The sequence below is a fragment of the Saccopteryx bilineata genome, chromosome 2 (genome assembly GCF_036850765.1).
Source record: "Saccopteryx bilineata isolate mSacBil1 chromosome 2, mSacBil1_pri_phased_curated, whole genome shotgun sequence".
Classification (NCBI taxonomy): Eukaryota; Metazoa; Chordata; class Mammalia; order Chiroptera; family Emballonuridae; genus Saccopteryx; species Saccopteryx bilineata.
Window position 1 is genome coordinate 156,386,165 of NC_089491.1, and position 26,648 is coordinate 156,412,812.

Genomic DNA, 26,648 nt, shown 5'->3' on the forward strand with positions numbered 1-26,648 from the left:
TCAAGACAAGATTCAGTATCTGTCCACTGTACTTGCGATGAAGTCAAAAAACACTATTGAAAACTGTTGTTTCCTGGGATGTTTGTTTCAGACTATTCTTCAATATATTGAAAACATGTCTGGTAAAATTCTTTACTTCTTTGATAAACTTTTCTGTTATGCCCGGATTTGATTCCTCTAATCTGACAATTTTCTTTTTATATTGTAATTAAAGGAAGAAATTTTTCTTCAAAACAAGATTTATACAAGATTTATATTGAAGGATAAAGTCATTCAAAATAAGACTAACTTCTATAGCTGAAATGTGTTCACCTTCAATCTTTTGAATCGTTTTGTGAAAAATAGATGCTTGATTATGTTCAAAATATATTAATATCTCAGATATTTTATTATTGAAAATGATTCCAGGATTTTAGGATATTTGTCTAACTTAAAAAATATGAACGGATAGGCTCAAATAATTGTGGAACATGCTCCATAGCAGGTGTTAGAGCAAGCCATTTAACTTTTGAATATCTTGAAAGTTTTTGTATTCAACATTTGCTTCTTCACAAAATTGTTTTAAAGTAGCAACATGAATGGTAAAATTACTAAAATGCAAATAAATTGTAGTTATTATCACTTCTACATCAGTTGGCATGGCACATGATGCTGTGTTAATTGCATTTGACAAAATATGTACATTATAACCTATTCCTAGTATTTTCTTTTGGCGTAACTCTTGTAATTTTACATACACATTATTCACCCCTTTGCGTCTTTGCCCACCAAAATTTATATTTGTATTATCAGCCATTAGTGCAACAACTTTGGATTTCAAATTATTTTCATTTATTACTCTGTATAGATGGTTTGACAAAATTTCAGAAGTTTTGCCCTCAATGGATTCTAAATTTAAAATTTTTACTTGAATGCCCTTGGTAACATTAAAATATTTTACTATTACTGGATACAATTTAATTTCATTATGCTTTGATGCATCAGATAAACTCATTACAAATTGCTGCGGCAGTTTTCAAGTCCTCTGTAAGTATTTTGTCACAGTAATTATTAAATACTAATTTCAGAATAGCCTCGCATTTTGTCCTGGCACATGAAAATCTTGCACTGTGAAACTTTTTCAATAATTTAGTTGTACAATCCATACTACAAAAACTTTGATTGTGAACTATGGTATGAAATGTAAATGTTCTCCCCATTGCAGCCAACTGTTTTTAATCTTCAGTATAATTTGAAGTTTTAAAAAAACTTGTTACTTTACAATTGGAAGCTGATGCATCAGTGATTGCTTATATTTGTTGGTGGTCAAGTGTTTAGTTATCACTGCTCTGCCCCCAACTGCAATACAAAATTCTCCACTGCAAATATTGCAGAAAACAATGGTGTCTTTCTTTGATATGAGAAATGGAAATTCCTTTTTCAATTTATTGTTGAAATGGCATTTTCTCTTTTTTTATTTTTCTATCCCTTAAATGATATTTAAAATTAAAAATAAAATATAGAGCTACACGAACGATGCAAGCCCATTAGGAACTGAAAATGTTACATCATGGTAGGCGAATTTCCCGGAAGCTAAATTAATAAAACTAAATATCAAACAAAACCACTAATTTGGAGTGATATTTGGGTGTATTTATCATTTTCTAATTTAAAAAATCTGTTTTATGCAACAACTATTTAATCAAAATGCATTATTAATAGATTTCCACTTTAAAACTCGAATTTCAGGAAAATACTTGTAAATAAAATTATACTTATTTGGAAATTATTAAATAGATAATGAATTAATAAAACATGAATTGTGCTTACCTGTCTATGATTGAATATTCACTGAGAGAAGAAATAATCGTGAGTCTACAATATCATATGTGCCGTGTCATGTTTCCGTAAGAAAGAAGTACACAAAGCCATTTGTGCACTCAGTATCTCGTGTTCTCTCTCAAGGTCTCCAATGTGGAGCATATGTGTCTCATAATTGCGTCTCAGCCGCACTGTACTGATTCTTGACAAATCGTCATGTCAAATACCAATACGTCACATCACATGCAGTGAATCAACTTTGCATCAATCGAATATGGACATTTACAGATTAGTCTTCCAATATCAAAAAGGAGGACATGTAAGAGGACACTTCGAGGGAGGACAGAACTTACAAAAGAAGGACTGTCCTCCCTAAAGGAGAATGATTGGTCACCTTAGTTCAATAGAAAATTATGCCTAAAGTTTTAGTAGAGAAGATTTCAAATAGGGAAATATGCTATTGAAGTACATTTACATGGTTATATGCCTATAATGTCGTTTAATATGCAAAGGCTTGTGTTTGCATTAAACTGAGAAGCTGCTAAATTAAATGGAGAAGCTGTTATTTTCTTTGCCTATGTATAAATATTTAAAATGCACCTTTGAAAAAATAAAAGCTTTCTCCTACAGGCCCTGAAGAGGAGCATAAAACAGGGACAGAGTTCAGTGCCCTGAAGCAAAGGCCACAGTGATCTTCTGACAGAAAGTACTAAGCACAGTACCATGCTGAAGGCAGCATAATAGAGATAGAATTAGCAATTCTGATTAATCAGTAGGTGGGGACATTTGAGCTACTCCCTTTCCCTTTTATCTGCTCTAAAGAAATTCTTACTGACTTTCTCATTCTTGTCCCTGCTTCTATTTTTGTGTATCAGTACATACCTGTAAGGAATGGAGGTCGGGCTGTCTCATGAAACCTGCACAGGGGACTGTGAGGTGGTCTCCCCTAGGGGCCTCAGTGCGTTCCATGTGGTCTCTGAGTAGTCATTGTCTCCTCACAAGTGGTGCCCATGTGAGGAACGGGAACCAAACAACATATTCTTTTACTTCTCTGAAAAAGAGAACCCTGGGTTATTTTATTTTAAATACGAAACTTCTGTCAACAGCCCACCGTTTAAATAACGCAGTTTGTATTTGCATTCATTATCTGCAGTTAGAGTTCTCAAATAAGCTTTTAGTGTTTTTTCTCCTCAACTTTTAAAATCCATTCATTGTAACTGTAAGGTATTTTCCCCTGCTGAGGAAGAAAGAAGGGCATAGCCACCAAGTGTGGATAAGCAAAAGCTTTATTTAGTAGAGCGCTTCCTGGATGAGGTTCTCTGGTCCAGGAGACAGGGGTCAGAGAAGTTGCCCAGATTCTAACACAGGGCCAGGGCGCAGGGGTGGGGGTGGGGTGGGGTGATGTAGCGAAATTTTATTGGCTGACAGACAGTTGTTCTTTTTCAAAGGGCTCCTGGGAAGTTTCTTTTGGCCGGTATGGGGGTGGGCAGTTCCAGCCAAAGTTCCCAGGTCTGGTTCCCCATGTGACCTTCCCCCAGTGCCAACCGACCTCACAGTAACTGTTAACATTTTAGAGAATAGTAGAAACCCTATGTCAAATTGAAAAACTGAACAAGGGAATTTCCTTTCTGTATATTACCATTGAACTGGGTAAAGCAGTGTTTCCCAACCTTTTTTTGTGCCATGCCCCACCTTAACCTTTCTGAAATTTTTATGTCCCCCCCCCATGTAACATACATAATTTTTAACATTAAAAAATTGATTTGTTCACTTAGTAAACATAAATTATAGGTTCTAGGAAGAAATCACTATGAAATTGTTAACTAAACACAGTAAGTAAAATTTCAAAACATATAATGAAAAACAGAAATTTAAATTCCAAATAATTTTAATACAGAATTTTCTATATTAATTTATTATTTTAATTTTGTGTGATCCTTGTGCTTGATGCTTGCTGCACAGAGATTTTATATTAGGTTCCAATTTGGTTAGCTTTAGTCTCAAGTCTCCACGTTGTGTTATATCCAGCCGATTTCTTTTTTTTTACCAGTAAATCATTTACAGCACTAAATCCACATTCAGCTAAAAATGAAGATGGAAACGGTAGCAATAGTTTTCTTGCACATTTGGTTGAATTTGGGTGTTTGATTTCTGTTTCCTCACAAAGCCATGCCATCGCTCCTTTGATATTAAATAAAGCTTTAACTGACTCATCATTTTGCAATTCTGAGAGTTCTTCTTGATACTGCATATTTGATATATCAGACAAATCCACTAACATTGGCTGCATCATCCATGTTGGGAAATCAATTTGTTTTAAATTAGAAAATCTTTCTTTTAAATCAGCCGATAGAATATTCAAATGATTGACAATAACAAGTAAAGCAGTATCAGTTCACATTTTTGGAGCCAATGAAACTGTTTAAAGTTTTTGTTGTTAATATGTTTCTGACATAACTCAATATTGGTAATGAAACCAAATATCTTTGCTTTTGCATCGACAAGAGTTTTATTTGTTCCTTGAAGTTGCTTATTTAATATATTTAGTTTTTCAAAGATATCGGCTAAATAACTCACAAATGCTTTACCATCTATTGTTAAGAGATACTTCATTTCAGGTTTGTCGCTTAAAAAATCACTAAGAGTATCAAACAGTTCCATAAATCTTTTCAAACAGTTTCCTTTAGATAGCCATCTTACTTCAATATGAAGTAAAAGTCTCACATGGTCTTCATTTTGTTCTTCACAAAATAGCTTGAAAAGATGCTCACATTTGGCACTAGCTTTACTAGCATTAACACACTTTACTACTGTATGTAATACTTCATTCAGAACAGGCGAGATGTTTTTAGCTACCAAGTTTTCCCTATGAATAACACAATGCACAAGAATCATTTCTGGATTCGCATCTTTCATCAATTTTAAGCAGCCATTTTTCTTGCCCATCATATTGGGAGCACCATCTGCAGCACAAGATGTTATATTTTTCATTGGTATATCATTGACATCGAAGTAGTTTTTTAGCTTATTATATATATCTTTGGAGGTAGTGGTGCTTTCTAATCTTTTACAGAACAACATTTCTTCAGCAAAATGTCCTTTATCAATATATCTTACGTAAGTTATCAATACTGCCTCACTGTCTCTCAAAGTTGATTCATCCATTTGCTAGGGGAATTTTCTTGTTTTCAGCTTTTCAATAAATTGTTTTTCAATATCCTCACTCATTTCATCTATTCTTCTGCTAACAGTATTGTCACTGAGTGGCATAGCTTTTACATCTTTGTCATCTTTTTCAAGAACCGTTTTAAGAAATGCTGATATTGACGGTTTTATTAAATTCTCTCCTATAGTGTGATTTTCTCCAGTTTTAGCGATAAATAAAGAAATTTGATAACTAGCCTCAAGAACACGATTATTAGTTGAAGTATGAGCAGTAAATAGAGACTTTAAATGTTCTTTTTTCAAAATTTTTCTTTAAAGTTTTAAAGTAACTCAAATCTAAATTAATATGAACACTATGTTTCGCCTTCAAATGCGCCTCAAGACGACCTCGTTTCATTGATTCGTTGGTCAAGCATTGCTGGCATAAAAGACAAAAAGGAATCCGCTCATCATGAACAGCGGGTATGAACCCAAATTTTAAATATTCCTCCGAATATTGACGAGTTTTTTTCTTGCTTGCACCACTCATTTTACTATGGGCTATAAGAAATAAAAATAAGATCAATTAAAAACTAATATTAAAATATGTGTTAAAATATATTCAATGTGACATAGAGTAAAAGTATACTAAAAATTCATATTTATTTAAATGTATATAACACATTTACTACACTACCACCGCAAATCAAAAGGTATCTATATTTTTTCCACTTGACAAAATTTTCTGGAAAGTTATGCTTCTAAAATTAAAATTGTCGTGCATGCACTGTTATAGCCCCAATAATATTTATAAAATATTAGTGCTTTCTAGCCCTGATGCAAGAAGTACTTAATAAAGAGTTTAATATTGATAAAAATAAAATCAAATACTTACCAATTATATCTATACAATATATATGTATATTTATTAAATCAACGAGCTTTTACAACAGTTTTGACTGACACTTATTTCAAATTAACACCAACTGAATGATGTGAAACACTACAGAAGTTGCGATGGACCAATTAGGTGAGAATAACTGCGTTGTTTAGCGAGTTTTTAAAATGTCCGGGGTTCCCCGCGGCAGGGGGCACGCTCCGCGGTGAACCCAGGACGAAGTTTACTTGACAACGCCAATCACCCAGTTGATATTTTGGTCTCGTCAAACGAAATTATACTTAATAATTATTTACCGCAATTATTTAAGAATTTCATTTTTTGTTAAATTTGGCACCGATATCTAGCATTGCATTTAAATGGCCCTGGGTGAAAGAGTTAAAGTCGTGTCGAGTCCATTTTCAAATTGCCCCCCTTAACTATGGAATTGCCCCCCTGTGGGGTGTGGGCCCCACGTTGGGAAACACCGAGGTAAAGGATCCTCAGCTATTGTGCAAACCACACATAATGATGAGATATTTACACCCTTGCCTGCTAGTGTTAGGTCAGACTCAGATATTTTCCTTTTTTCCTGGGCTAGTTAATAAGAAATTCCACGGTGGTAGCCAGCTTGGTATCCTTATTTCTTAAGGCTTAGTTTATGTGAATTACCTGCTTACACTATTCCTCAGCATCCACATAAAGAGTCAGGAGATCAGTTCATTGTGATTTTTTTTTTTTTTTAATTCTCAGGTTCCCACAGCTGTCTGGGATTGCTTTTCATCCAGCTATGATGGGAGTCATGTGTTGTCATTTTTTCTTTCCTGTCTACGAGCAAGAAAAACCAGTGGCTGAGCTGTGTGTGTGTGTGTGTGTGTGTGTGTGTGTGTGTGTATGTCAGAGACAGAGACAGAGATTGGTTCTTTCACCCTCTTCTTTAAAGATGTAACTGGAACCAGCACCCAAATGGTATGTGGGTTTGCTTTGGGCAAGGAATATAAACAGGCAAGCCTAAGAAATGCAAGGTGTGTAGTCGATTCATTGACCTTGCTGTTTGCCCAGCTGCAGGGTGACTCCCTTTTCATTCCCCAGCTGCCCAGCTGCTTCCTAATGCTATTTTATTTTTCTTTTAAACTGAAGTAGCCAACCAAACTTCCCCTGGTAGGTTTGCTAATTACTAAAAACAGACAACTTTGTAGTTACCCGCAGCTCAGAAAAAAGAAAAAAAAAAGCTGCCATAGTTGATAGCTTAGCACTTATTTTGTTCTTGTTCAGCAGTGCCTTCTACATAATCTGCTAGCTTACATTTTCAAGGAAAGACACGATCAGAGTTTATGAAAATAAGTAGAGATTCTTCATTAACCCTATGTTTTACTTTTCAAAATAGTCATCTTCAGAATGTATATTTAGTTAAACCACTAAAAAAGAAAAATGCTGATTTTTCTCCTTTAGTTAGCCTACAAAAACACCAATTTCATATACATAGTTCAACCTAAGTAAATGTATTTATTCCAGTAGTGCTTCCAGTATCCAAATTATAACTCACTTTGAAATTAGAAGAATCAAGTTCCTTTAAAACATAGCATTAATCTCAACTTCTTAACAACTGTACCTTAATTATAAAACTGTCTCTGGTTATTTATAAACAAAATAAAACCTATCATCATTGGATGAGAATTTGACATAATTTAAGAGGAAGTGCCACCATGATTACTTGGGTGCTAAATTCTGGTATGTTCTTTGATATGGTTATATTGGAGTCATCACACCTTACTCATATTGCTTCTTTTAAGGAGTATAATTATGCTCAAAATAAAAAGGTTTCAGAATTGAGCCTGTCTGCAAGTAAAAGCAGATTGAAATTATATTGGAAAATTCTGGTTTTCAGGTAAAATCTCTGTAATGCTATGACAGTTATTCTTCTGTATTTAAGAATATGAAGATGATATAGAGATATAATAGGTTTTATTGTAGGAATAAAAATGAATACAATTATTATTTGAGAAAAATTAAGCATCTATGTTATCTAAAGTGCTTTCAGAGATTATAGATATTTTTCACATTAGCAGAGTGTTAAATTGGTAGTATGTTTCAAAAGCCTCAAAAATGTGCATATTCGCCTGACTTGTGGTGGCGCAGTGGGGTAGGCTTCGATCTGGAACACTGAGTGAGGTCACGGTTTCGAAACCCTGGGCTTGCCTGGTCAAGGCATATATGGGAGTTGATGCTTCCTGCTCCTCCTTCTCTCTCTCTCTCTCTCTCTCTCTCTCTCTCTCTCTCCTCTCTGAAAATTGAATAAATAAAGTCTTTTAAAAAATGTGCATATTCTCTAACCTTGCAATTCTTCTCTGTAAATGAAACCCAGGAAATATGACAATTTTATGAATAAATATTTTTAATAATATAACCAAATAATTAAGGATTTATCATATAAGGTTTCAGTATATGTGGAAAGAATACTGTGCAAAAGTTTATGTTCTGTGTATTTCTAAATTTATTAAAATGGAAACGATGTATGTCATTTCTAAGACAAGATATGATAGGCATCAAGAAGTTGAAAAAAAGCAGAAAGTTGAAATATCCTAAAACGTTCATCATAGGGGATTAGTTAAGTAAGTTATGGCACAGTCATATAAAGACATACTATATAGCCCTTAAAATTATATTTTAGAAATGTAAAAAAATTTTTTAAAAATTATATTTTAGAAGAATATTTAGTGAAACAGAAAAATGTTCTGATACATTAAGTGAAAAAGGACAAAGGAGATTAAAAATGGTAAGTACAGTATGATATCAGTTTTTTTAAAGGAGAAATTATCTTTATCATTTTAAAATAAAGTATGTCTGTATATATTTTTTCATAGGAAAAAGACCAAAATTTTAATAGTGGTTATCTCTGCTTGCTCTTTATTTTCTTTACTTATTTTTTGTATTGTTTATTTTCTACTTTGAACATAAACCATTATTTTCTGGTCAGAAAAATATTTTTGGCCCTGGCTGGTTGGCCTAGTGGTAGAGTGTCAGTCTGGCGTGTGTATGTCCCTCGTTTTATTCCTGGTCAGGGCACACTGGAGAAGTGACCATCTGTTTCTCCATCCCTCTCTCTCCCCCTTCTCTCTATCTCTTTCCCTTCCATAGTCATGGCTCTATTGATTCAAGCACATCGGACCCAGGCACTGAACATGGCTACATAAAGCCTCTGCCTGAGGCACTAAAAATAGCTCAGTTGTGAGCGTGGCCCCATATGGGCAGAGCATCAGCCCCAAATGGGGGTTGCCAGGTAGATCGTGGTCAGGGCACATGCGGGAGTCTGTCTCGCTATCTACCTTCCTCTTACTTGAAAAAGAAGGAAAAAAAAGAAAAGAAAACACTATTTTTAAATTAAAACTATGTTTGAGCCTTATTACATATGCTTTGTATTTTGACAAGTAGATTTTAAGCAATAAATTTAGTAAGGGCTGTACTAATTTGGAGTTCTTTTATAAATCCAAGGTTAGGCTGAAATTTATCGATGAATAATGATTTATTCTGCAAATTAATAATGCAGAAGAGCTTTTAGAGAAACACTTTTCAGTTTAAGGGAACTTTTCAAGCACACTGAAAGTGTGCATAAGGCTCTCAATCATTTTCTCATCAAGGCCTGTTCCCTAAGTGCCTCTTCCTGGCAGGTGAAGTTAATTTTCATGCTTTCTGTAAGAAGCAATGTTCCATAATTCCCTGTTTTATTAACAATCTGAAAGTTGGAAGATAATATTTTTTAGCATATATGTCACATGATGGTTTCCATATACTTTCTAAGTTACAGACATCTTTTAACAATTTGGGTCACATTTTCGCAGGTGATGAAAACATACCATATGTATCATTCAGAGAGCATCAGTGCAGAGAGCAAGCTGAAAGAGGCTGAGAAACAAGAAGAAAAGCAAATCGGAAGATCCAGCGATCCAGTCTTTCATATTAGACTAGAAGAGAGACATCAGCGGCGAAGCTCTGTAAAGAAAATTGAAAAAATGAAAGAAAAGGTAAGTAAAACTAGATTGCCAAGTCTTTCTGTCTTTGAAGTGACATATCTTCCTCATTTGAGGTGACAAACTAAAGAACATTGATGCAAGAGCTGATAGATGTAGATTATAAATTATTGTGAAACAGCATGAATTTCCTCCCGTGGGATTGCAAAACGTTTAAGAAACATGAAAGTCATGTAATAACAGCTGGACATCATTTAGTGGTGAATGCCAAGTATTCACTACACAATGTGAAGAACTTGAATATTAACAAAGAGATTTCATTATAAATGGGCCTAAAGCCTAAATACATGGTTGTTATTCCCCATAGCTGGGTAATTTTAGTTTGTTATTTAAATAATATTTGAAATGTACTTTTCTCATAGGACTTCAAAGGTCACTTGTAGATGTAGAATATAAACTGTTTAGATTAATAAAAATTCATGTATATTTCTGCGTCTTGTTTAAAAATGTGACTTTGTTGTCTTTTCCCAATGCCTGGATTGTCATTTCCAGAGACAAGCAAAGTATTCAGAAAATAAGCTAAAATCCATTAAGGCACGGAATGAGTATCTCCTAACCCTGGAAGCAACCAATGCCTCAGTGTTCAAGTATTATATTCATGATCTTTCAGATTTAATTGATGTAAGTACTTGAAGTTTTTATAATTTCCATATTAATACCAAATTAGCAATTACTGTATTTCATTGATTCTAAAGCACCATCATTTATCAAAACAATGTTATTTTATGTAATACTCAAAAAGAAAAAAATACTGCTAATTAAACCGTATATGATACTAAGACACTCTTCGATTCTCAATTGTAAGATGCATATGAAAAGAAGGTGCATTCTAAAGCCATGACAAGCAAATTTGTAGGTTCTATGGAGCTATGAGTGCCTGGTGGACTCAGCTAGGAGGTGGAGCCAGCCGTTTTCAAGGTATACAGGGGCACAGCCCTGACTGCATCCATTGATTCGAAACACAGTTATTGAGCCTCTACTATTGTGACATGCTGAGGCTATGAGAAGCCCCATAGTCCTTTCCCTCTAGAATTTAAAGGGGAAAAGGCAGGTGTTGAGCAAGTGATGACACAAGTGATTGCTTTATTATAGTTGTGGTCAATACAGTGAAATAAAATAATGTGTGTAAGCCACTTTAATAGCTTTATCTAACTGTACATTTCACTCATGGAATCTGATATGGAAAAGCAGTAATTGGGCTCATTGAGAAGTCTGCGAGTATATACCCGCTGTTATATTTATGCAGTGATTATTGCCATTACTCCCCAACATTAACCTTCTGCATTATTTATTCTTTCATTCATAAAATGTGTACTGTGTATCTAGTCACTGTGCTAACACTGTAGAGGAGACAGCAAAGATGAAACAGACAAAAATTCTGTGTCCAAAATTGCCAATATTTGTAATAAAGAAATGTGAGCCTTGGACAGATAGATCAGTCGGTTAGAGTGTCATCTCTATGTGCAAAGGTTGCGGGTTCAATCCCTGGTGAGGGCACATACAGGAACACATCGATGTTTCTGTCTCTCCTTTCCTCTCTCTAAAATAAATCAATTAAAAAAGCAAAAATATAGTAAGGTGTCATAAGAAAGTCATAAAGTAAGAGGGGTTCAGAGAGTTAGCTGTAGAAACTCCACTTATATATTGCTTTGTAATGATTGGATTCAAGAGTTTCATGATATTAGAAAATTATTTTCTATGGCTAATAGTATCTGCCATAATTTAGATATGCAGTAGGTTAAACCAGCTTTATTTTATGGTGAATTTAAATCTCATATATTTACTTATTATTTTAGAGCCATAGTTTGGAAATTTTACAAAAGAATTGTTATGGGAGGGAATTATTTTTTAGGTCATTAATGTTCTAATGTGACTTTTTCTTTTTGAGGCTTAAAATTTAATCCCACAATATCAAATTTTAATTATACAGAACCATTTGGTAAGAAATAAAACCAGGGACAATTTTTTCTCTTTTCTTTTGTTACAACTATATTTCAATCAAGTAGCTAATTATGCAGTTAATTATTTTAAATACAGTAACTTTTTAAAAATATTTATTTTCCTTTAGCATGCTGATGAAATAAAAGAATTTTTTCTATTAGACTGCTGCTAGATGTCCTGAATGAAAATGAACAATTTTTTTATTTTCCAACTTAGATCTGTACAGATTCTGCAAAATATATGAAATATAGAATAACTAATTCTATGTCACTACTTTGCTTGCTTTAGTTTTTAGAGCTTATTAAGTAGTGGTTGTAGTACTTGGCTAAACCCAACTCAATTTAACACAAGTAGAAGTCTCCATGTATAGAAAAGTACCCGGTACTATTCTTGACAACAGGGATCCAGCAATGAACGAAACAAAATCCCTATTTTCATGGAGTTTATATGCTAGTTTATAAATGAATCAAATGAATTTAGACACACAGACATACACAATAGTGACAGTATTATCAATCAAAATAAAACATAGCTATGGGGGTGCTGCTCTTGATTTTGTTGTCAGGAAAAGCCTGATACTTGAGCAGAGAATGGAACTGGAGAGCCATATGGTGGTCTAGGGAAGGAATCCCTCATACAGGACTGCCGGGGCTAAATGTGTAGAGGCAGACGTGCATTTGGTAAGCTCAAGGTGCAAAGGAGCCAGTACGGCGGAGCTGAATGAGTGAGGAGAAAAGTGCAAGGAGGAAAGGTAAGAGGAAACCCCATCCCTTAGGATCTTTTCAACAGGGACAGGGTTTAGATTTTGGTCTAAGTGTAATAGAAGGCCATTGAAGGGTTCTCAGCAGGAAATGACATCACCTGGTTTACATTTTAAAGACTCACTCTGTCACCTGGGTAGAAAATAGACAGAAGTGGCTGAGGAGGACAAGAGTGAAATCTGAGCTATGTCTAGAGCCTTTGCAGTTGTCCAAGCTAGAGATGATGCTGGCTTAGGCTGTCGTGGTATGATACACTTGTGAGAAGTGGTTGGATTCAGAATATATTGAAGATAGAGCTAATAGGAATTCAACATAAGGAGTGAAAAGGAGGATAAAAATGACTCCTTGGTTCAGGTCCTAGTAATGAGATTAATGGCGGTGACTTACTGAGATGGGAACTGTGGGGAGAAGTAGGTTGAAGGAAGAGAGCAGTAGTTTTCACTACTAAGATCAAAATACCTATTGAGCATCTATGTGGAGATATAGAGTAGCATCCTCATTATTATTGTGATACAAAGAGCATATCAGGATTATATGAGATCACCATCATCACTATCATGGATATTTATTGAGCTCTTACTATGAAATAGGCCGGTTTCTAAGCGTAATCTCATCTCATCATCACAACCTTGTGAGATAAATACCATTTTCTCCATTTCATAAAGTAAAAGAACTGAAGCTTAATTAGGCTACATAATTTGCCTCAGGTTACGCAGCTAATAAATTGTAGGTCTCAAACTCAGACATGTTAACTTCCAGATCAGATGAACTCTGATATAGACAAGTAATAGTTAAATATACCAAGAAAAATAAAAATTGGACTTTTAAAAGATCAACCTTAAATTTAAAATAGGAACAAGTTTCAAAAAATACAACTTGAATATGTATTTTAAAAGAAATGATATGAAATTGGTTCACTGTCATATTCAACTAAAATTGCATACTTTCTTAGTAATTATGCATTTTGTTGACATTCACATTCAGATGTGAATATGCACATTCTAAACCGGCTGCTTATTTAGTAAGAATTCAATTTGCATATATAGTGGTGATCCTAAAAACCATTAAGCTTGACCCTTCCTGGTGAAAAAGAAACAGACTGATCATTATCTAAAGGCATCTAGAATTCTTTATGGTGTGTGAGCTTATTTAGTAAAATACCTTCTATACTGAGCTATCTAATAATTTTGGAAGAGTTGTTATACTTCTAGTGAGCAAAAGACAAATTTTTAAAAAAATTCATTGATTTTAAAAAGAGGAAGGGACAGAGAGAGAGACAGGAAAATTGATCTTTCCTGTATGTGCCCTGACTGGGGATGGAACCAGCAACCTCTGCACTTCGGGACAATACTCCAACCAACCTAGCCATCTGGCCAGGGCAGAAAAAGGCAAATTTTTAATGCATAACAGTTTATATGTGAAATGACATGAGAGATACTGAATGTATCTTCATTAAATCAAAGCATTATACATAATCAAAGAGTTTGAGTTGAGACCTTTCTCATATACACCTAGTTTCCCTTTGTTTCTCATGTCAATATTTGTCTCATATAAGTTTTCTGTGATAGACCATGATTTATGGGTTTATTAATATAAAGAAATAAAGTCATAATTTTTCATAGAATTTATATTTTAAAAACTAGTCTTTTATTATTTCAGAAGCAGTTTATGTACATCGGCACAAACAGAAAATACACAATCAAAAAGTTATCACATTCTTACCCCATCCAAGATCATCACTGTTAAAAACAGATTTTTTTTCTATGTGTCCACACATACATTTTTATATCAGGAGAGTGTGAAATTATATTTTATAAACAGCTTTTTAACCTGCTATTTTCAATCATTGATCTCCTTCTTTGCATGTCAGAAAAATCTTCTCATCTAATAACCAGACCGTATTCCCATTTATGGTCCTATAAACTGTTTCACAGCTGGTGTGACTGAACTAGATCCAATTTAGGATCATCATTGTATCTGGGTGATATGTTCCTTTGTTCTTTTTTTTTTTTTTTATCTAGCCAAGTCCCTTGTTGAAGCAACATGGACAAGTGTTTCTTAGAGTATCTTAGCTTTAGGATTTATTAGTTGTGTCATTTAGCCTGTTTCTCAGTCCCTCATATTTCCTACTAAGCAGAGCATATAAAATGCTTGAGGAACTCAAATTAAGCACTTTGCACCAGAATACATCACAAATGATGTTGCGATGTCTTATGTAGATATGTCACAACATCTGTTTAATCCACCAGCAGTGATGCTAAAATTGATCACTGGCACAGGGTGATGACTCATTACTCCAACATATAGTTAAATTTTTACCCCATGCAACAAACTATGGATGGTCTGAAACCTCTTAAATTTGGATCTTATTAAATTGGAAATCTGTGAATTTGGATCTCAGCAACATCTGAGCAATAAAGCAAAATGCTTTCTTGGACTATAAGTTAATCACATAAATTAAAGAGGAATAGTAATTTAAAAATCTTTTCAAGCACTTCAGACTATCGATTTATATATATGTATTTATATATATACTTTGACATTCTATTTAATGGAATCCTCTTTTGTTAATTACTACAGTTCCAAAAACTGTAATAATTTAACACTTTGATAAACTAGTTAGTTTCTCCTATATTTTTGGAGGTGATCTAAAGTTTATTTAAAAACAATAATTTCAATTTTTATAAATTTTAGGTAAACTTAATCTTTACCTATCAATATTAGTTTGAATTAGTAAAATTCTCTCTCACTCTGAGAAATAGCTGTCAATGAAAAAATCACTCTACTGTATTTTTTCTTTCTTTTTTTTTTTCAATTTAGTAAGAAGGGGGAGGCAGAGACAGATTCCTCCATGCTCCCCAACTGGGATCCACCCAGGAATCCACCTGGCAAGCCCACTACTGGGTGATTCTCTGCCCATCTGGGATGTTGCTCCAGTTACTCAGCAACCAGTATCTTCTTAATGCCTGAAGCAGAGGCCATGGAGCCATCCTCAGTGGCCAAAGCCATCTTGCTCCAATGGAGCCATGGCTACAGGAGGGGAAAAGAGAGAGAGACAGAGAGAGAAGCAAGAGAGGGAGGGGTAAAGAAGCAGATGGGAGCTTCTCCTGTGTGCCCTGACAGGAATCAGATCTGAGACATCCATACACCAGGCAGATGCTCTACCACTGAGCAAACCGGCCAGGGGAAATCATTCTATTTCTAAGCAATGGTTATTGGATCTCTAATGAAATTTATTTTTAATAAATCTTTTCATAGTGTCTTATTGTGATCAATAAATTAATTTTGCAATGAACTACCACTGATAGAAATTTTATAAACTAAGTAAATGAACTACTTGATAAAGTCCAAATTAAAAGTATTAGATATCAGCCCTGGCTGGTTGGCTCAGCGGTAGAGCGTCGGCCTAGCGTGCGGAGGACCCGGGTTCGATTCCCGGCCAGGGCACATAGGAGAAGCGCCCATTTGCTTCTCCACCCCTCCGCCGCGCTTTCCTCTCTGTCTCTCTCTTCCCCTCCCGCAGCCAAGGCTCCATTGGAGCAAAGATGGCCCGGGCGCTGGGGATGGCTCTGTGGCCTCTGCCCCAGGCGCTAGAGTGGCTCTGGTCGCAACATGGCGACGCCCAGGATGGGCAGAGCATCGCCCCCTGGTGGGCAGAGCGTCGCCCCTGGTGGGCGTGCCGGGTGGATCCCGGTCGGGCGCATGCGGGAGTCTGTCTGACTGTCTCTCCCTGTTTCCAGCTTCAGAAAAATGAAAAAAAAAAAAAAAAAAAAAGTATTAGATATCAGACTGCTAATGTTTATTGATATTTAGGGTAATATACTGAAGAAAATGATAGCTCAGTTGTTAAACAAGTGTTTACTTTTTTATTTTTGCTCACAAAAATTAAGGGATATTTCAAAATGAATATGAAGCAATAAAAAAAAGACGCATTTGATCTTTTTTGTGTGTGTGACAGAGAGAATCTGAGAGAGGTACAGACAGGAACAGAGAGAGATGAGAAGCATCAATTCATTGTGGCACCTTAGTTGTTCATTGATTGCCTTCTCATATGTGCCTTGACCAGGAGGCTACAGCAGACTGAGTGACCCCGTGCTCAAGCCAGTGACCTCAGGGTTTTGAACCTGGGTCCTCCACGTCTTAGTCTGATGCTCTATCTACTGTGCCACCACCTGGTCAGGCTTATCTTTTTTTATTAAACAGAAACATCAGAAAAGCAACTGACAAGTCAAAGAAAGTTGTTCAATTATGCAAATGAGATGCAAACCAACTTTGATTTCATTGGTGAAAATGCACTATGTAAAAGGCTGAAAGAACTGGAGTGTCTGCATGTTCCCTGACCTTGAAAGTGCACATCCTGCAATTTCTCAGCCCTTGCAATGCCCCTGCAACACGATTTGCCTAAATACGAAGCCTGGAGAGCCATAGGATGTCTTGAAGCTGGTTAAACACAGACGACAGTGGCAACAGTGCTTGGAACATTCCAAAGTATGATCAGCAGACTGTGGAATCACTTCTAAGAGACTGGCACAATATGAAGAAGACGAGGGCAGGGTTGCTCATCTGCCATGACAGCAAGAAGTGACCGCTCCTTGACCTTATTGGCAGGAAAGAACAGGTGCAGCAATTCAACAGAGCTGCGGGGACAGTTTCTTACTGCCACTAGATGATGGATATACACCCAGACCAGATGAAATCAGCTCCATTGTGTTGGACTCATGCCCGGCGACAATGATATGCATTCCATTATCTGCTGAACACTGTAGAACCCATAGAAGGTGGGCTGATGAGCATAGTCATTGGACCCATGATGAGTGGTCAACTGTCCTCTTCTCTGATGAGTCACGGTTCAGTCTGCAGCCTGACAATCATTGTGTCCTGATCTGGCATGAACGAGGAACATGAGAGAATCCACATTTTGTGCAAGAAAGGGACTCCTTCAGTGGTGGCAGAATCATGGTGTGGGCTAGCATCAGCATTGGTGGTCGTACCAACCTCCACGTCATCAGAAACGGATCGCTGAGTGCTGTCAGATATCGATATGAGGTCCTGCACCCTACAGTGGTACCCTATGCTGGAGCAGTTGGAAACAACTTTATTTTCATGGACGATAATGCAAGGCCTCACCGTGTGCAAATCTCGTCAACAACATGCTTCAGGAGGCAGGAATCAAACACGTGGACTGGCCTTCACGTTCTCTAGACCTGAATTCCATTGAACGTGCTTGGGATGCACTGGGTAGACATCTGGCAAACCATCCAATGCCTCCCACACACCTCTTGAGTTGGAAGTTGCCCTGAAACAAGAGTGGTGAAGGATCCCACAGGAACTGCTGGCCAGTCTGATCCTGTCCATACCCCATCACTGTCGGTGTGTTTTGGCAGTGTTGGGTGACCATACATCCTACTGAGCAGTCAATGTGTGGCGCTCTCATCCAGTTTGACATGCTTCTGTTCACCCCCACCAATATGTCACTTGCTACTCAGTCATGATAATTGAGTTTGCATCTCATTTGCATAACTGAACAACTTTCTTTGAATTGTCATTTGCTTTTCTGATGTTCTTGCTTAATAAAAAAAATCATGCTTTTTTTTATCGCTTCATATTTGTTTTGAAATATCCCCTAGTTTTTGTGAGCAGTATATTTTAATATAGTAAACCAAATAAGGCTCAGACAGTTTGGGGTACTTAGGATAGAAAAAAAGGAAGGAGTTATGATTGGGAATGGGGACTTTAGGGGACTTCTGGAGTATCAGCAATATCTTATTCATTCAAAGGGAGCAGATAGTTTTGCACTTGTCTGTAAGTGGGGCATATTTTATATAGGGTTTGGCAAACTACACCTACAATTAATTTTTCATAATACAATATTAATGATACAAGAATAAACTCCGTTTTGTATAACCAGTGCTGTAACCCTACTTTTGCCTCAGTAGAGAGCTATAAAAAACGATAAAAAATATGCCTTAAATATTTTAATCTAAAGTGCACCAATGTATTTGGGATTGTCAGTCTTCTAATATTATGACTGAATTTTTTGTACAGAGTTCTGAGTGGTCTTTACTCGCACCAACCACATCCATTGTGTATTTATAACTTCTAATTTTGAGTTCTTAATGTAGAAGGTAAAATACTCCATATATTTACAATGTTTTTCATAATCTTGAACAACTGACATACCTTTGTCTAATTTATAAGAGTTTTGTTTACTCTTGTCTTTCCGACAACTCCTTTCTCACTTTTTGTCAATTTATTTAAAATATTAATTACATTATAATAAATTCTGAGTGGTACAAATATTATACAGTCACTCGGAAGCAAACAGAGAAGAAACGTATAGGAGTATTAGAGAGGGCCTATTAGCTGTGCGTTCAGCATGCTTTAGAGTAGGGGCTCACAAACTTTATAAGGGTCCAGATAGTAAATATTTTAGGCTTTATAAGCCATATGGTCCCTGTCCCTGCTTAACTCCAGTGCAAAAACAGCCGTAGATAATAAGTAAATGGAAGTGGTTGTGTTGCAATCAGACTTTATTTACCGTATCAGGCCATGGCTGCATTTGGCTCACAGGCTTGCTGAGCTCTGCTTTACAGAATGAATTGGATATTAGTTAACCCAGAGTATTGTGGAAGAAGACTATTCAGATGACTGCTTTTCTGTCTCTGAAGAAAGTCCTCAGTACATTTAGTTTGCAGAGTAGCAATCTCTTAGTTTGGAATCAGATGGGAAGTGGAATAGAGTTCATTTCACAATAAGGATTTTTATATGTCATTTTAAAAATAAGTGTGAATTGTAAGAAATATATCACAAATAGCCTGACCAGGCGGTGGCGCAGTGGATAGAGCGTCGGACTGGGATGCAGAGGACCCAGGTTCGAGACCCCGAGGTCGCCAGCTTGAGTGTGGGCTCATCTGGTTTGAGCAAGGCTCACCAGCTTGAACCCAAGGTCGCTGGCTTGAGCCAAGGAGTTACTTGGTCTGCTAAAGGCCCACAGGCAAGGCACATATGAGAAAGCAATCAATGAACAACTAAGGTGTCACAATGAAAAACTAATGATTGATGCTTCTCATCTCTCTTCGTTCCTGTCTGTTTGTCCCTTTCTATCCCTTTCTCTGACTCTCTCTCTCTCTCTCTGTAAAAAATAAAATTAAATTAAAAAAAAGAAATATGTCACAAATATTTACCAAAGGAAATTCAGTTTGTTTGGGAGGGAAAAAAGGCTTAATTTTAAGGGGAAACAGATTGTGGTTTTGTAAATAATAGATATCACTGCTGTGATCATTAATAGCCCCAACATTAAGTGCAAAAAAAGGCCATAGCTAATTATTCTGTAAGAATTAGGATTTATTACAACTAGAAGAAAAATTATACGAACCACAAATATTTGTATGAAAAATCATAGAGGCCAAAAATCCAGTCCTCTCATTCCCCACATATAAATGCATCAGTGAATCCTATCTTCTCTACCTCCTAAATGTCCCAAACCATGCTGTTTCTCACCACTGCACTGATTGATGGTCCTAGACAGAACATCTTCATTTCTTGTCTGCACTTCGGAAGCATCTTCCACTAAGACCTTCCAATCAAAAATCCATTCTCTTCTCAAGCAGCCAAAGTGTTAAAATAGATAAATCAGGCCTTATCGATACCTATTTAAAACGTCCCAAAGGCCTCCCATTGCCCTTAGAATAATATCCAAACTGTTCACCAAAACCCTGTGCAAGCTGGTGCCCACCTGCCACTCAGTGTGGTGGCCTGCACCTTTCCCTAAACATTATGCTTCAGGTACATTGGCCTTTCTGTTCCCCAAACCCCCTGAGCTCCTTTCTTGCCCGGGGCCTTCCTACTTTAGTCTAGGACACTCTGTGTTCCAGAGCTTTGCAAGACTGATTCCTCTTTTCATTCCTGTTGCACCTGCCAGCTGCCTTATATAAAGAGCAACATCCCTCCCGCCAGCACTCCCTGTTCCTCTGTTCTCTGTGGCATTTACCACCTGATCTGCATTTATTTGGTTGCTTTATTTGTTCCCTGTCCTCTTGTGGTTTGATTCAGAGTTGTTACAGAAATTTGGCCTGAAAAAAATTTAAAAAGTCTTTGGTAGCAGCTCCTCTGAAAGAAGGGGTTGCCTATGTGGGTGGCAGCTGTATTAGGCAGCAACTGGTCATTAGCCTCCTCATTGGCTGAGGCATATGAAACCTCAGTTCTTCTCATGTTTCCTGCTTTGTATCCATTCCTATCATATAGATAGATGTACCATTTTGACCTTTTTGTTGTTCAAGAGGAACTCAAAACAAGTTCTGCTAACAGCAACAAGAATTAAATTGTCAGCTTTTTGTGGACCATCAGGAGCCTAGACAGGAAAGCAGGTGTGTGAAAGTTGCCTGTAGAAGTTTAGGCATCCAGTTCAATCCTATGAGATGCCTATCTCTTACAAAAATGTGTTTGTGGTTTCTATGGTGAGGTACTGAATAGCTGGAGACATGAACCTTTCAAAGCTATCCACGGTCATGTAAAAGCTGCCTTTGCAATTTAGTTTGTTTGGGTTTCATTATTTGTCAGAAAGAGTCAAAATAAGAAGTAGATCAAGTCTTTACCCAATACTCATCATGTGGAATGGTCAAAGTCAAGCTTACTAGAAGCCAGAGATGAAGACCCAGGGCAAAAGATCGTGTGAACCTCTCAGATGGAGGCAGGAATGATAAGATGGAATACTTCTGCAGATGACTTCTTTCCCTCTCCATTCTCATGGCAACAGCTTAATTCTGAAGTTACACAGAGCTGGTGGCTACCTTGTAGGCACTTCCAGGACTTCCATGGAAATGACATTAGCTCTCACCGTATTCCCACATGTATAAGACGCTCCCATGTATAAGATGCACCTTAATTTGGGGGCCTGAAATTTGAAAAAAAATGTATTACATACAGCTATTGAACTCAAGTTTTATTCATCATAAAATCCATACAACTCCTCATCACTGTTAGAGCTCCCATTCATTAGCTTGTCCTCATCTGTGTCTGTTGACGAATCACTGTCTTCAACAATGAGTACAAAATTAAGCGCGAAAATGTGAGAAATGCAAGTAAAAAAGTCTACAACCACTGTATAAGATGTGCCCAGTTATTAGACCCCAAATTTTTCAAAAAAGGTTATGTCTTATACATGGGGAAATATGTTATGTAGGACCTGTTTTCTATGGAGTTTCATTATACGAACTCCAATCTAGGACCAAGCTTTTACCCCACAAAGGCTTCTCACATCATGTTAAAAAAAATCTCCCTAAACAATTGTGATCCAGTTTTACTTGACATCATACCCACAAAGTATACATCAGCTGACCTCTCAGCATTTGTGAAATAAAGTATCTGTCAGTCTTCAATGCTTGGATTTCATCTTCATTTTTGATACTAATTGCAATCCTTTCACCTAAGGAAATTAGCCTACTTTGGCAATGTAGACTAGTATCTAGCAGAATCTATCTTGGCAGCTCTTAGGAGATATATATATATATATATATATATATATATTAAATATACTTATTATATATTAAATATACCATTCTGCTTCCAACAGTCTGTTTTTCCCAGTTTTATTTCATAATTTTATGTATCCAATCAGAGGGGATTTTTTAATCCATGAGAACATGAACTATTTCATGAACTATTTTATTGGTTTCTTATGTATTTTCATCATTAAATGTGCTTGGATTATAACTCACTCTGTGCAGAAGCTGGCTTTTCATATTATTAATAATTTATAAGCTTCATAAAATTATTTTAGATCTTTTTAATCAAATATTTCAATTTTAACTTATCCAGTGTCATTTTAGCTTCCAGTTTAGAAAAAAGATGATTCTGTGACAAGCCCTGCTGTCTCAGGAGACCTTGAATAAGAGTTTTGTTCCTGTTTCTTGTTTCTTTTAATATTCAGGATGCTTAAAAAATCTTGATCAGAGAAAACAGTGCAAATCGGAAATAACATCATGCCAATTAAGTGATCTTGCAGACTGATAAGCACTGTAGGGGTCAGAGAAGGAAACTTTTCATTAAAGCTCATCACAGAAACCTCCTCAGCATAGCAAGTCAAAATCAGGAAGACACCTGGCAAGGCCCCTGGCTCAGTTACCAAGCTACATGCATGCGTCTCCCCAACCTGTTAGGCAACCACGGTGAAGTCAAGGACCTCTGACCTAGTCCAGACCCACCAGATCCGCCTGGCTAACCTGGGTGTGGAAACGTGCACTGGAGCTTCTGGAATCTTGATGCTTACTCCCCTTCAAAGCCACGCTTAGAAATTTGATGAATGAACTGTTCATTCATTCTGGGAATAATCAAAACTTAGTATATATTTTTCAGAGCTCTAACTGAGTTGGGTAGTTGAAGTTGGATTTTTTTTCTTTTTTTCTTACTCTTTTTGTTGTTGTTGTTCTTCCTCTCTTCCTATCTTTTCAGTTGAAAAGAGCCTTGGTTTTGTAAGGGAGGGGTTTCTCGGGGTTGTTTCTTTCTTCTCAGTATCAATTTTCTCTTAAGTCCCATTGGGATCAATACTCATAAAATAAAACAGCCTGTATGTTATGCTTCATTATAATCAGGTCAAATCTGTCTTCTTGCAGAATAGTGTGGTGTTTTGAAGCACTGGTCCATCTTAAAGAAATGAAGCCATTTCTTTACAAATTCCTGTTTTCATTAGATGAGGTTTTATTGAATGATAGAGTTTTTCAGTCCCTTTGAGGTACATAAAACTACATCACAGAACACGTATGGATTTTGAGGAGCAAGAGAAATAAAAGCAGACTTGGCTCATCTGAGACAAGAATAGTTTTTCTTTTAGCGATAGAGAGAAGTGGGGGACAAATAGGGACAGACAGGGAGAGAGAGATGAGAAGCATCAATTCATCATTGCAGTCCCTTAGTTGTGTATTGATTACTTTCTCATATGTGCCTTGATGTGGGTAGGGCAGTGGGGTGGGCTCCAGCCAAGCAAGTGACCCTTTGCTCAAGCCAACGACCTTGGATTTCAAGCCAGAGACACTGGGGCCATGTCTATGATCCTAAGCTCTAGCTGGTGACCCCGCACTCAAGCTGGTGAGCCCGATCTCAAGCCAGTTGAACCTTCTTTCAAGTTGTCAACCTCAAGTTTTGAACCTGGGTTCTCAGTGTCCCAGGCCAACACTATCTATTCCCTGCAGCACTGCCTGGTCAAGCTCTCACTGGTTTTGATTTGAATTTCTCTTATGACTAATGCTTGTGACCATTTGTAGATCATTTTTTGAAAAATGTCTATTCAGATCCATTGCCCATTTTTTGGGCTGTGTGTCTTTTTATTATTGAGTTGTAAGAGTTTTTTTTATATGTTCTAGATACAAATCCCTTATCATATAGGTGTTTTGCAAAAAAAAAAAAAATTATGTGCCCATTCTGTGGATTATCTTTTTACTTGATCATGCCCTTTGAAGTATAAAAGTCTTTAAATTTGATGAAATCCATTGTATTTTTTTCTTTTGTTGCTTGTGCTTTTGATGCATATCCAAGAAAACCAATGCAGAATGCAGTTTTGAAGTTTTGAACTCCTTTGTTTTTTTCCTGAGAATTTTACAGTTGTAGCTGTCATATTTAGGTTTTTGACCCATTCTGAATTAATCTTTGTGATTGATGTTCTTTTAATTTTTTTAATTTTTATTTTTTTCAATTACCATTTACATTCATTATTATTTTGTATTAGTTTCAGGTGTGAAACATAGTGGTTAGACAATCATTTACAAAGTGTACCCCCTGATATTTCCCGAACTCATCTGGCACCATACATAGTTATTACAATATTACTGACTGTATTTTCTGTGCTATGCTTTACATCCCTGTGACTATTTTGTAACTACCAATGTGTACTTCTCAATTCCTTCATATGGTGTTCTTTTAATGTTTAAGTGTTGTGATCTTGGCTACCATGCAAGTCTGAACAGAGCCCTAAGAACATATCTCTCTGCGGAGTATAACCTTGAAACCTCCAGACATGAGGGCTTAGACATTATTGAGAATGCAGTTGACAATTTGGAGCCCAGGAGTGATAAGCAGAGATTCATGGAGATGTACCCTGCTGCCTTCTGCCCACCAATGAAATTTGAGTTTCAGTCTCACATGGGTGATGAGGTCAGTAATTATTTTATTTTAAAACTAATGAATTGTCTCTTTACTTACATTATTCTTCACCTGCTGTAATACAATAGTTGTAAGAATCCCAGTTGTTTTCTCTCTCCTGCTGTTGCATGAGATCTTTGCATAGTGTTATGCTAAGATCAGCCATTACTACCACCTTTTAAGGCAAGGATTAAATACTTAGATGCTTATAGCGGCCAAACAAATGTAGGTGCAAACTCAGCTGGGTGTACCATGATAGTTAGAGTTCCTCCTCCACCTCAGGACATTCAGATTTAAGTTCAGAACAAAACATTTTGCTTGCCCAGTAAAATCTATTTTAAGATTTCCTATAATCCTGATTTAAAGATCCCCAGAAAGAAAAATAACTGTAAATGGCAGGAAAATGAGAGACAATGCAAAACATTATTTTTAGATTCCAGTTGACTTTAAATTGTAAAATGAACATTAGAAATGTTGTAGCTTTATAGGAATTTACCTTTTTATTCTGTTTTCCCAAGGGAAAAAATCTACTTAAATCATTTATGAGTTACAGTAGGATATTTTATTATCTGTGGATGGGGAAAACAAAAAGAGCCATTTAATGGAGCATGCTGTATATAGCACTTGACATCCCAGCTGTGCAAAACAATACTCATAGATTAAAAATTCAGTTTTAGCTTATTGTGGTGACAGTATGTTTTTAAAAATAGATGTAATTATAATACCCATGGCAGATTTCTTTAATGCCATAATTATTTCTAAAACACCTAATGTTAAGATTTATGAGGTATATATATGTGTGTACCTGTATATTTGTAATCTAATTTTATTTTGCTTGATTTGATAGAGTGAATTACTTGATTTGAAATGGTAAGCATTTTTTATACTGATAGAACATGCATTTGACAGGCAAGTGGCTTATGCTACCCAGAGTTATGTTTCTGTTGGCTCAAATCATTGTCTTTTAATTTTTCTGTTATGAATATGTTAAATGTACAGGGTGGGCCAAAAGTAGGTTTACACTGAGTATGTGAAACACAGACTTTATTCTTGTATTATTATTTATTATTGTATTTTCCATAAAAACTTATGTAAACCTACTTTTGTCCCACCCCGTAGAAGAATAAATATCACAGACAAGTGACTTCAATTGGGTTAACAGTTTTTACCTTTTTTACACTATTATTACTTTAATAAAGTGAATCTGCTGCCTTTTTTTATGGCCAGTTCTTTCAGGGAGGAATAATCTGATGTTTTGGAGACTCCATCATTTAGAGAGGAGGTTTGAAAAGAAAATCCTCATCTGTTGAGGGCATTTTTCTAACAAGAAAGAAGAGAAGAAATGGTTTCTGGCACATTTTTAATATAATTAAAAGATTGTAAGTTTGATCTTATCCATAATTGAGATCATGGCCAAAATATCTTTCTGACAAAGCCTGTGTACAAGATATTGGCCTTTTCAAATTCATGATGAATCACGTGACTGGAGAGGACAAGCCATGGTGGAAAGATGCTAATAATAGCTATTTATATATTTTGAGATTTTACTGTTCCAGGCAGTGTTCTAAGAGATTTATGCACATTATCTCATTTCATCCCTACAACAACCCTGTGGCATAAGAACTCTTATTATCCCCCATTTTACAGAAAAGAAAACTGAGATTCAGTAACTTATCACAGACACCCACCTTACTGTAACCAGTGGGCTCTGCTGCCTGCCCTAAGTTCGTTTGCATGGTCCATTTGGATCATCCTTCATGCTCTGTCCTCTGTCTGATCGTCATTAAGAATTCCACGAGTGAGATGTCAGCATCAGAGCTCAGTCTCCAGCAACTGCCTTGTTCTTAGAGCACTGCTTCCTGCAGCTGCTCTCTTTCCACTCACATCCAGGCCAAGCAGCTGTGTTCTGCTCTTGCCATTAACATAACCAGTTCATATTTAAAACTGAGATTTTGAGGAGGCTGT

The 26,648-nt window shown here is 36.3% G+C and overlaps 1 protein-coding gene across 2 annotated transcripts in view; it reads left to right on the top strand.

The window, feature by feature from the left end:
• SRGAP1 (SLIT-ROBO Rho GTPase activating protein 1) overlaps positions 1 to 26,648 on the top strand; it is a 321,179-nt gene that overhangs the window by 216,503 nt on the left and 78,028 nt on the right. For both annotated transcript variants that reach the window (XM_066258243.1, XM_066258244.1), the window contains exons 5-7: positions 9,661 to 9,843; positions 10,342 to 10,470; positions 24,474 to 24,695. In XM_066258243.1, coding sequence (XP_066114340.1) covers positions 9,661 to 9,843; positions 10,342 to 10,470; positions 24,474 to 24,695 — 534 coding nt within the window. The remainder of the gene's footprint in view (positions 1 to 9,660; positions 9,844 to 10,341; positions 10,471 to 24,473; positions 24,696 to 26,648) is intronic.